Consider the following 12063-nt stretch of genomic DNA (forward strand, 5'->3'; position numbering starts at 1 on the left):
TCAAGATCGGTCAAATCAAAGAAAACGAATGGCAAGAATACTATAAAAAATTGCTAACCGAAGACCGCCCCGAATTCAAAGAATCAGAAATAGACGGAATAGAAATCTACACACATGACGAAATCGAATTAAACCTAGCTGAGGTAAAAAGAACGATCAAAACTCTAAAGAACAAAAAAGCAGAAGGTCCCGGCGGAATACCAAATGAATTGATAAAAAACGGATCGGAAAAGTTATTCCGTATGATACATAAAATGTTTGAGAGAGCACTGAATGGAGAAGACTTACCGGCAGAATGGATCCAAGCATATATGACATCAATATACAAGAAAGGAAATAGAAAAAACTGGGAAAACTATCGGGGAATCAGCATTATATCGTCTATAGGCAGACTGTATGGAAAGACCATAAAGGAAAAATTAGAAATATATATACAAGATAAAATCGGAGAAGACCAGGCAGGTTTCACAGCGGGGAAAGCATGCTTAGATCACATTTACACGGTCGAACAACTAATCGAAAAAAGAATGGCCAAAAATAGATCCGTCCATCTGACTTTTGTTAATCTTAAGAAGGCATATGACTCAATACCTAGAACCAAGCTATGGGAAGCAATGGAAGATATCGAAGTTCCACGAAGATTAATAAACGCGGTAAAAGCACTGTAGAAGAATAACGAAGTAGCTATCAAAACGGGCAATAGGATATGCAGTCTATTTAAGACGACAAAAAGACTACTACAGGGTTGCTCCACATCCCACACCCTGTTCAAAATATTCCTGGAAAAAACCCTGAAACCATGAAAAAGAAAGTGCGAAGGAATGGGTATACCAGTAAGGAACGAATATCTATATACGCTAAGTTTTGCCGACGACCAAATAGTGATCGCACAAGACGAGGATGACCTCAGTTTTACGATGAGAAAACTGGAGCAGGAATATACAAAGAATGGGATGGAAATAATCTTAAGGAAACTGAATACCTAACAACGGAGAATACAGAAATAAAACAGCTGGAAATAGACGAAGGTAAACAAATCAAAGGAACAGACAAATATAAGTATTTTGGTTTCATAATATCAAACAAAGGAACAACGGAGGAAGATATAAAAATAGACTAGGACAAACAAGAGACTGCATACGAAAATTGAACCCGGTACTATGGGATAAGAACATCAGCATGAAAACAAAGAAAAAAATATATAATACCATGACAAGAAGTATCCTCCTGGGTGTGAAAATTGGACAATAAATAAGAAAACCAAAAACAAAATAAGAGCAACAGAGATGGAATTCCTAAGGAGAAGCTGCAGAGTAACAAGGAGAGATAGAATAAATGACATGTAGATTAAGAGGAGAATGGGAATGAACTCCGACATAATAGACTATATCGAAGAGAAGAGGTTAAACTGGTACGGACATGTCAGAAGTAGAAGAAGAAAGAGAGGCAAACCACGAAGATCTTTCAGAGATGAAGTGGACGAAGCAATGAGTAGAAGAAACCTACAGGAAGGGGACTGGCTAAACTGGAAAAATTGGAGAAAACGGTTGAGTGAAGGAATACAATGAAAACTGTGGAAATCCTTGTATATATATAAGATGTATGTCTGTAACTTTGACTTGTCTCATACTGACTTGACTTTGACTTGACTTGACTTGACTTGACTCTCTGACTTCAATATCTAGATCACTTATAAATGATACGAGAGGTGCTGTGGCTTTACCATACTGTATTTGATCATCCGCATTTACATTTTAAGTGGATCCTTGGTATACTTTAAAATTGACCAAATATCCTTTTTTAGTGGAGAGATACAACTTTTGCACACAAAAAGTATTGGCACACACAAAATCGTTGACTTATCCCAGTAAATTTCCCTTTCGGGTACAAAATATTTTATAAATTTCTCTTTATGTAGAAATGTTTTTAATAAACATTTTCTAGCACTGGTGTGAGGTAGTCAAGAGTTTAGCGCAACCTTCGGACGAAAGCCGTTGATCTAGGGCGCGAAAATACTCTCATAAAAATGCCTTGACAGCTCTGACATCAGCCAATGGCCAATAAGAATCAGAATCCAATTATCTTGCTATCGCTTGTGACTTGACAGCGAATTCAAATTCGGTAAATTAAGTAGGTATAAGTGGCCAATCAATATCTAATTTAATAGCACTGGTTGACATTCCGTTCTTCTCTTCTCTTACGCCAAGGAGGAGCGGGACGACTTTTTTGATTGCACTCGGATTGAAGCGGAGTGGGAATATGAAGGAGACAGTGCCGATTGATGAGATTCTCTTGTTTAATATGTCTCTTCTCACTCGAAAGCTTCAACGTATTGAAAATTAGGCATGTCTTTGTATTACAACAAAAAATAGCGAATCAATTTCTGATGCTTTAAGAAAAAATCTTTTTACACACTACCACGATAAGATATTTTATTTTAGGGAGACCGAATGAAATAAAAAAACAGACATAAGATCCTTAAAAACATTCATAAAAAAAGACATAAGAAATACAAATTCAAGAAATACATAATTTCTTCAATAGAATTATAAATTTACCTGATACTAAATCCAGTAATAGCGAGGCGCAACTCAGCATAATAATCACAAAATATTAGAATATGTAGGTGTGAAATGTGAAGTAGCATTAAACGAAACTGCCAACAATATCGAAAAAAGTAACATTGCAACATCTATTACCGATGTGTGAAGTGAAACTAAAGCTGCGGTTTGTTAGAACAGTGCGCAGCGCACAGCATACACGTACAGCAGAATCTGTTGTACTCGACTCACGGCAGTTTTGGTTGAGTCGGTTTGTTAGATTTATTTGCATAAATATTCGCTCTGAAATAGTCGCTCTGAAAACAAATTTAAAAATTAATTTCACGTTTATTCTCTCAAAGTTTGTACGTTTAAAAAAATGAATTCTCGCAAACTTAACACAATAATTTTATTACTACAAGAAGAGGCGGAAGAAGAAGAGTTGATAACGTTAAATTTAAATAAAAGAAATAAAAATGTAAACGAAGTTTTTTCATGTCTTAATACAGAAGGTGCTTTTAAATTAACAGTCGAAGAAAGATTGTTTCAAAACGAAAAATTTCGAGAATATTTTAGACTTTCCAGGAATTTATTTTGAACTGTCTTACAATTTGTACTAGATACACTAGTCTTTCGTCTTCCTTGGAAGAAAATTTAGTAGACATTACTTCTTAATCATTACAATAACTATATAAAAATACAATTAAAATTTCGGTATAGATGTGTACGCTGTGAGCTCAGCTGAACGTTTGCGTCCAAATCAACTCGCAGTTGATTCTAGCGCACACCGTCGACGTACAAGGCTATCACTCTGTAGTGCGCGCAGCTCAGCAAAACCTAACAAACCGTTATCTTAAGGCGGGGTCCCACCAGTCGTGCTGCGCTGCGCCGCGCTGTTTGTTTTGGTTTATTTGTGCGCAGAGCGAGCTTGAGCGACTAGTGGGAACGACAAGTAGCGCTGTGCCGTGCAAGTTCAAACAAGAACGAACATTATCCGTTGGTTGTCGGTAAAGTAGTGTAGATCAAAGAAAAGTGCGCGTTCAGTTGGAACGGTGTTTGTGATTGAAGACCATTTTTACAGATTATTGTGTTTCTGTACTATTTTCGCGATAAGTTTTGAGTGGAATCATGAAGAAGTTGAAAAACTTATTGAGGCATACAGAGACAAACCGGAATTGTGGAATCCGAAAAGCAATAATTATCATATAAAAAGTAAGAAATATGATCCATGGGTATTTATTGCAGACAATATCGGTTGTTCCGTCGCTGAAGCTAAAACAAAGATGACGTCTTCGTTGTCTTCATATAGAAGAGAAAAGGTGAAAATGAAAAAGTCAATGGGCACAGGCAAAGGTAATTTTACATTTTAATTTCACTAGACATTGATAAATGTTTTGTTTCATCTCTATGGATAATTGAATTTTTTTTAGGACGAGATATTTTTGTCAGTACTTGGTTTGCTTATAAGCATTTTCAATTTTTGACAGAAAAGGATGCACCCGTCAATCGAATCGACATAGAAACACGTTACAACACAGATGATATAGAAAATGTAAGTATTTCAAAATTCATTTATTACTAAAATTAATGTAGGTCTATTGTTAACATTATACTTATGCCTAATTCCCCGTTAGAATGCTGCCTGTCAAAAGTACCTTCTGTGGTATATATATTTTTGGATTGTGCACTCTGTCTTAAAAAGTTTTGTAAGTAGACAGTTGTTAAAACTATGTCTCTGGCTTTCTGCGGCTCCAAAAGCATAGGTTTTCTTAAGACTCTGAAAACGGAGCTAATGAAAATGAAAAAGTCAATTGGCACAGGCAAAGGTAATTTTACATTTTAATTTTAGTAGACATTAATAAATGTTTTGTTTCATCTCTATGGATAATTGAATTTTTTTAGGACGAGATGATATTGTTAGGAATTTATTAATTGTTATGTCTTTAATTTATAATGTCTTTACTAATTTATTATATTGTTCCTACTTTAATTTATTAAAAGGCACGATAGTTTATATAAGTTTATTTATCACTAAATATACAATAATTTATTAGTAGGCGAGCGTAACAATAATAATATCGCGAGCGCGAATCTTCTTTATTAACTGTCCCTTCCAAATAAAGTTCCGTTATTATATACCAGTGCCGTTATCTCGAATAGTCTAAAACCTTCGATGGCGAAACGGTAAAGGCAAACTGGATTTCCCTCATATCGGTTCTGGAAGGTCGCTCAGGTAAATCGAGGCCTCTCGTAAACTCTACAACATATTAGATTAAAAACATGTTTTAAAGGTTAAAACTATGACTCATATTTTTACGTAACATTGCCCCCCTCTCAAAAGATGGTTCCTCCTGGAACCTTGTTGGGACTAGAACTGGAACGGTATGCTGGTATCGGCAACTGGACCCTCTTTTACAACTTCCAGTTGTATAAAAATGACAAGGGACGGTTTTCTCTCCGCACCAGTAACTATGCGGATTGCAACAGACTAACACCTGGACTTCGGTGTCTTTAAAGATCTCCTCCACCATATTTCGGATAACCCTCCAATCTAATTGGCGGCACTCCAACTTTGGCATGGCTAACTTTTGCACGTCGGACTCTAGTACGTGCCCTCTCAATTGAAGTAAGGCTTCCCATACATCTCGGTAGGTAGGTTGGTCACGGGCAGTGTCTTTTGTTATTAGGTAGAAAAGGTAACGTGATGCATCTTGGAGTTTCAAGGTTTTACCGGGAGCTGGCACTTGGCATTGAAGTTCTGCAACTCGACCAAACTTCCTTCGAAAGACGGATGCCAACCCTGGTGCGTCTTTGATACTGGCCGGGATGGTAAGGGCCAGCGAGTAGTCATCGGGGAGCTCGAGTAGATCTTGCTTTTCTTCAGTGGTAACACCATGTCTCGCTTTACCGGTACCTCCATAGGCACCCATGAATTCCTCAAACGTGAGGTCAGACACATCGTGGATTTGGTTTACTTCCACTTCTTCATCTACGTTGTGGTCACCTTCGAAAGACGCCAACCGGTTATGGTGTACTATCATCGGCTTTCCCCTCGGAATCTTGCTTATTCGGTAGATGACATCGTTGATCTTCTCCATAATGAGGTATGGACCTTCCCAAAACTGCTGCAATTTGGGAGAACAACCTTTTCGCTTCTTGGGATTATACAGCCATACTTTGTCGTTCTTCTTAAAGCAACCCTTTTCGGCTTGTGTATCGTACCGTTTCTTCATTCTGTCGCTAGCGATCTGAAGGTGGGAACGGACCAACTCATGTACATCGTCCATTCTTCTTCGTAATTCGATCACATAATCTTCACCTGCTACATCTTCTCCAGGTTTACATCCAAACTCGAGATCACAAGGTAGTCGCATTTCGCGTCCGAATAGGACTTTGGCTGGTGTCTGGCCTGTTGATTCGTTAACAGCAGATCTGTAGGCCATTGTGAAGAACGGAAGGTATTGGTCCCAGTCTCGCTGATGATCGGACACCATCTTTGTCAAATACTTGCCAACTGTCCTATTCATTCGTTCTACCATACCATCCGATTGCGGATGATACGCGGTAGTTCTTGTTTTCTTCATGCCTAGTCTATCACATATTCCTTGGAATAGATCGCTTTCGAAGTTCCTGCCTTGGTCACTATGTATCTCCAAAGGCACTCCAAATAGGCTGATATATTCTTGGATCAACTTATCTGCAACGGTGGCGGCCTTCTGGTCGGGAAGTGCGTAAATCTCGACCCACTTAGTAAAGTAATCCATTACTACCAGCATGTACTTGCCTCCATTTTCACTTTCTGGAAATGGCCCAGCGATGTCCAAAGCTATTCTTTCAAACGGGCTTCCAACATTATATTGTCTCATAGGAGCTCTCCTTTTTCGGTGAGGCCCGTTACTCGTAGCACAAATAGTACATTTCTTACACCAGTCTTTTACGTCGTCGGAACTGTTCATCCAATAAAACCGTTCCCGAATTCGCTGAAGGGTTTTTCTTACACCAAAATGCCCTCCCGATGGACTGTCGTGTAACTGACGAAGTACTTCGGCTATTCTGCTCTTTGGGGTCACCAACTGTCTTCTCTTCTCTGAACCGTCATCATTTTCCAGGACTCGTTTGAGCAAGCCATCTTCGATAATAAATGAGTCCCACTGGGCCCAATACGTCTTAACTACTGAGCATAGGTTTGATATTTCCTGCCAAGGTGGTCGACGGTTTTCCTCTTTCCATTTTCGGATTTTCTGTATAACTGGATCTCTCTCTTGTTCTTCCCTGATTTTAGTAGGCGTCCAGTCGTCGTTGACAATCGTCGTTCTTAGCACTGCTGCTTCCTTGGATTCCGTTTTGTTGCAGTGGGAACACTCTGCTGGGCATGGCCTTCTGGAAAGAGAATCAGCGTTTCTGTGGCTAACTCCGGCCCGGTGCTCAATCTTAAAATCGTATTCTTGGAGTCGTTCGATCCACCTGGCTATCTGACCCTCTGGATTCTTGAACTGCATCAACCACTTAAGGGCGGCATGGTCGGTTCGGATTAGAAACTTTCTGCCATAGAGGTATTGATAGAAGTGCTCTACTGATTTAACTACTGCTAGAAGTTCTCTTCTCGTGACGCAATAATTCCGCTCAGGTTTTGAAAGAACTTTACTAAAATATCCGAGGACTCGTTCCTGTCCTCCTTGAATCTGAGACAGCACTCCTCCAATTCCCACATTACTTGCATCCGTATCTAAGATGAACTCTCCTTCTGGCAGTGGATACCCTAAAATTGGTGCTGTTATTAAATGCTTTTTCAACGTTTCAAAGGCATTTTGGCAGTCTATATCCCAGCGGTATTCTCTTGCTTCCTCTGTAAGTCGCGTTAAGGGCTTAGCGATATCTGCAAACTTCTTAATAAACCTCCGGTAGTAAGTACATAGTCCAAGAAAACTTCTCACTTGATGTTTGTCAGTTGGTTTTGGCCATTCCTTAATGGAATCGATTTTTCCCTTATCCACGGCCACTCCTTCTTTACTGACTATATGACCCAGATAATTGACTTTACCTTGAAATAGCTGGCACTTCTTGGGGTTTAGCATCAATTGGGCAGCTTTAAGTCGATTAAAAACGTTTTCTAAATTCCTCAAATGATCTTCGAATGTCTCCCCCAAGACGATTATGTCATCTAAATAAACCAGGCATGTTTTCCAAGATAACCCTCTCAACACATTTTCCATAAGCCTCTCAAATGTCGCAGGAGCATTACAGAGTCCAAATGGCATAACGTTGAATTGCCACAATCCAGATCCTGTGGTGAAGGCTGTCTTTTCTTTATCTACTGGGTCCATTTCTACCTGCCAGTATCCAGACTTCAAATCCAAAGTAGAAAACAATTTACTTCCAGCCAATGTGTCCAATGTGTCATCGATCCGAGGCAGAGGATAACTATCTTTCTTGGTAACGTTGTTCAACAAACGGTAATCCACACAGAACCTCGTCGTTCCGTCTTTCTTCTTAACCAGGACCACCGGAGAGACCCATGGACTCGTAGAAGGTTCTATCACCCCGTCTTTCTTCATTTCCTGAACAATCGTTTCAGCTTCCTCTCTCTTCGCCTGTGGTAATCGTCGAGCTGTTTGACGAATTGGCTTAGCATTACCAGTATCAATTTTATGCTTAACAACGGTAGTTCTTCCCGTCTTTCCTCCTTTCGGTACGAAAATATCACGATACTGCCGAAGAAATTCCCTTAATTTCCTTTTCTCCATCTGATTTAGAGACTGTCCTGCAACTGCAACCATTTGGTCGAATTTGTCGTTGGAATTATCAGATGTTGTCGCCTGACGAATTATGGATGTCACAGGTACACAAGTTCCTACTTTTGTCTCTTTCTTTATGGTCACTGGGTAGTCGTTGACATTGATAAGTCTCACAGGAATTTCTTTAGCCGAAATCACCAATTCCTTTCCAATTATGATTCCACGGCCAACCTCATCGTCGTGGTTCCAAGGCTCCATCATAACAGGTCTCCCTTCGTCTACAATTCCCTGTAGTCGCGCTACTATGATCGCTTCGCTTCTCGCAGGCACGACTGTATCTTCTGTAATGGCTGCTTGCACAGTGTTGTCATTATGTGGATGGAGAAATACCTCCTCGTTGCCAACTTTGATTACCTTATTCTTAAAATCCAATTGGAATCCATGCATATTCATTACGTCCATTCCTAATATAACATCCTCTTCGATGTCAGCAACTATAACAGTATGGACAAACTTTTCTGCCCCAATTCCCAATTGTACCTGGATTTCTCCATGAATGTTAGCATTTTCACCTGTAGCGGTCCGAAGTCGCAACCTCGTTGGTAACAGTTTCTTTCGGCTGTTTATAACTGTCGGGCGTATAATGGTTCTGGTCGCTCCGGTATCCACCAACAACGTATGCTTTTTACCATTTATGTCTCCATCTACATATACACTATCTTCACGACATTTCAAAGAAGCTATTAGTATGAGAGGGTCTTTGGAAAAGTTCTGGGTCGAAGCTGCCCCCCTAAGGCTGACCCGTTCTAGTTTTCCTGATGGTGAGTTTCTTGATTTGCGTCGTACCTAGGGTGCTTACAGGAGCTTCGCACGTGTCCTATTTCGCCACAATTCCAGCATCTGATGGTCTTCGTTTTCTTATATGTCATGCTTTTCATCATATTAACGAGCTGGTCAAGTTTATCTTCATCTCCTTCCTCTTTTACAGTCCTAACTTTACTGTACCCACCAGAGGCCTGCGTAGCTGACTCGTATTCGAGGGCGGCGGATAAGACATCAACCAGCGTCTTGTGACGAGCTAATCGTAGTGTTCTCTGCATTTCATGATCACGAAGACCATCAATAAACGTTTGAACGGCCAATTTTTCCATCATGTCTTCGGGAGCTGTTGGATAAGCATATCGTACTAATCTGGCAATATCTACCTCATATTCTTGAAGAGCCTCATCTTTCTTCTGTCTACGATTTTTAAGCTGCGACTGATATACATGCTCCAAATGTTCGTGGCCATATCGCATATTTAACCTCTTCTTCAGTTGTTCGAAATCATCGGTCTCCTCTACTGCTATGGTCTGAAGCACATCTAAGGCATCTCCTCGAAGAGCGATAGTCAGGTTTACCGCCTTTTCTTTTTCAGACCATCCATTTGCTCTTGCGGCTGATTCGAACTGTTTCATGTAGTTGTTCCATGATGATTTTCCGTCGAAAGTTGGGACTTTAACATGAATAGAACCTCCACTTCCTTCAAATTTCGGCCGTGTCTCCAACTTACATTTCGTCTCGTCTTCTTTTATCTCCACTGTAATTGGATTGTTTCCTCTCTCTGCTGTCCCGGTTTCCTCCATCTTCTTTTCCATCTCTTTCCATATCTTTTCTTCGAAGGCCAACATATCGGCAGCAACTTGGTTTTTTAACGAAGATATTCTATCGTCCAGGGCAGACATCTCAGAAGTGACTTTAGAGATTTCCGAAGAGATGTTAGCAGAGACTTTGCTTTCCAGAGAAGAAATCTCGTTAGAAACTTTGCTTTCTAAAGAAGCGATGTCGCCGGATACTTTGTTCTCCAATTTCGAAATCGACGAGATGACAGCATCATGTTTGTCTTCAAATATATAAGTCTCTGGGTCTAGTCCTTCTTCTAGCAAAGCGTTCTTTAGTCGTTGGACTAACTCAGCCTTTTTTCCGGTGGAAGATAATTCTCTGTCTTCAAGATGTCTTCTTAAATTAGTCACTGTCAGCTCATAAATCGTAGCCATTTTCACAATTTATTTTATATCACACTTCTGCACCACTGTTAGGAATTTATTAATTGTTATGTCTTTAATTTATAATGTCTTTACTAATTTATTATATTGTTCCTACTTTAATTTATTAAAAGGCACGATAGTTTATATAAGTTTATTTATCACTAAATATACAATAATTTATTAGTAGGCGAGCGTAACAATAATAATATCGCGAGCGCGAATCTTCTTTATTAACTGTCCCTTCCAAATAAAGTTCCGTTATTATATACCAGTGCCGTTATCTCGAATAGTCTAAAACCTTCGATGGCGAAACGGTAAAGGCAAACTGGATTTCCCTCATATCGGTTCTGGAAGGTCGCTCAGGTAAATCGAGGCCTCTCGTAAACTCTACAACATATTAGATTAAAAACATGTTTTAAAGGTTAAAACTATGACTCATATTTTTACGTAACAATATTTTCGTCAGTACTTGGTTTGCTTATAAGCATTTTTAATTTTTGACAGAAAAGGATGCACCCGTCAATCGAATCGACATAGAAACACGTGACAACAGAGATAATATAGAAAATGTAAGTATTTCAAAATTCATTTATTAGTAAAACTAATGTAGGTCTATTGTTAACATTATACTTATGCTTGCTCCTCTTGCCAAGCTACATGTCCATCTGTAACAAAATAATAGTCAGCAAGTTCATTGCGAATTGCCTGTGCATTTGAAGAACTTTTTCTTGGTATTTTTCTTAAACTAGACAATGAGGATTTTTCTACCTTATTTTTCCAAGATCCAGCTACTAATTCCCCGTTAGAATGCTCCCTGTCAAAAGTACCTTCTGGGGTATATATATTTTTGGATTGTGCACTCTGCCTTAAAAAGTTATGTAAGTAGACAGTTGTTAAAACTATGTCTCTGGCTTTCTGCGGTTACAAAAGCATAGGTTTTCTTAAGACTCTGAAAACGGAGCTAAGAATTCCAAAAGCATTTTCAACGACCCGTCTTGCTCTAGAAAGGCGGTAATTAAATACTCTTTCTTTTGAACCTTTGCCGTGAACGCCAGAATAAGGTGTCATAATGTTTTCATGTAATGCAAATGCCTCATCTGCCAGAATAACATATGGTATAATTAGATCACGTTCGGGAAGTGGTTTACCCTTAGGTATATTCAGAATATTTTTCTCTATTTTCTTCCATAAAAGAGTATTTTTAAATATACCGCTATCGGATATACAACCCTGTGAACCTACATCAACAAATAAAAAGTTATAGTTTGCATCCACAAGTGCAAACAAGACAATGCTGAAGAATGATTTGTAGTTGAAGTATTCACTGTTACTGTTCATTGGTGCTTGTAGTGCCACATGTTTACCATCCATAGCCGCTATACAGTGTGGGTAGTTCCATTGTTCTTCGAATTCATTTGCACATTTTAGCCATTCTTCTGAATTTGTGGGCATTGGTAAATAAAAAAAAATATTAATTTGGATATGTATTACTTACAGGTTTCCGATAACGTAGACATCGAACATGACATGCCAGGAGTATTAGACGAAATGAATGAATCTCAAGAAAATATATGCCATATGCCTACAGAAGAAGCAACTGAAAATGCTATTCAGCACCCTGGCCCATCAAACAGGGTTGGTCCGCCTAAACGACAAGTTCTTGCTACTCCAAACAGGTCAAAAAACAAAAAAATACTGACGATCCCCGGCTAATTAGAGCCTTTAACATCTTAGATAGTGTTACCAATGTATCACGGGATG

At 39.2% G+C, this 12063-nt stretch overlaps 1 protein-coding gene across 1 annotated transcript; it reads right to left on the reverse strand.

Moving 5' to 3' along the window:
- Positions 1-11223: 11223 nt before the first annotated feature.
- Positions 11224-11754, reverse strand: LOC140448778 (uncharacterized). Its single transcript, XM_072541893.1, has one exon. It carries the CDS (start codon positions 11752-11754, stop codon positions 11224-11226), a length of 531 nt encoding a protein of 176 aa, XP_072397994.1.
- Positions 11755-12063: the final 309 nt, after the last annotated feature.

The sequence above is a fragment of the Diabrotica undecimpunctata genome, chromosome 8 (assembly GCF_040954645.1).
Source record: "Diabrotica undecimpunctata isolate CICGRU chromosome 8, icDiaUnde3, whole genome shotgun sequence".
Lineage (NCBI taxonomy): Eukaryota > Metazoa > Arthropoda > Insecta > Coleoptera > Chrysomelidae > Diabrotica > Diabrotica undecimpunctata.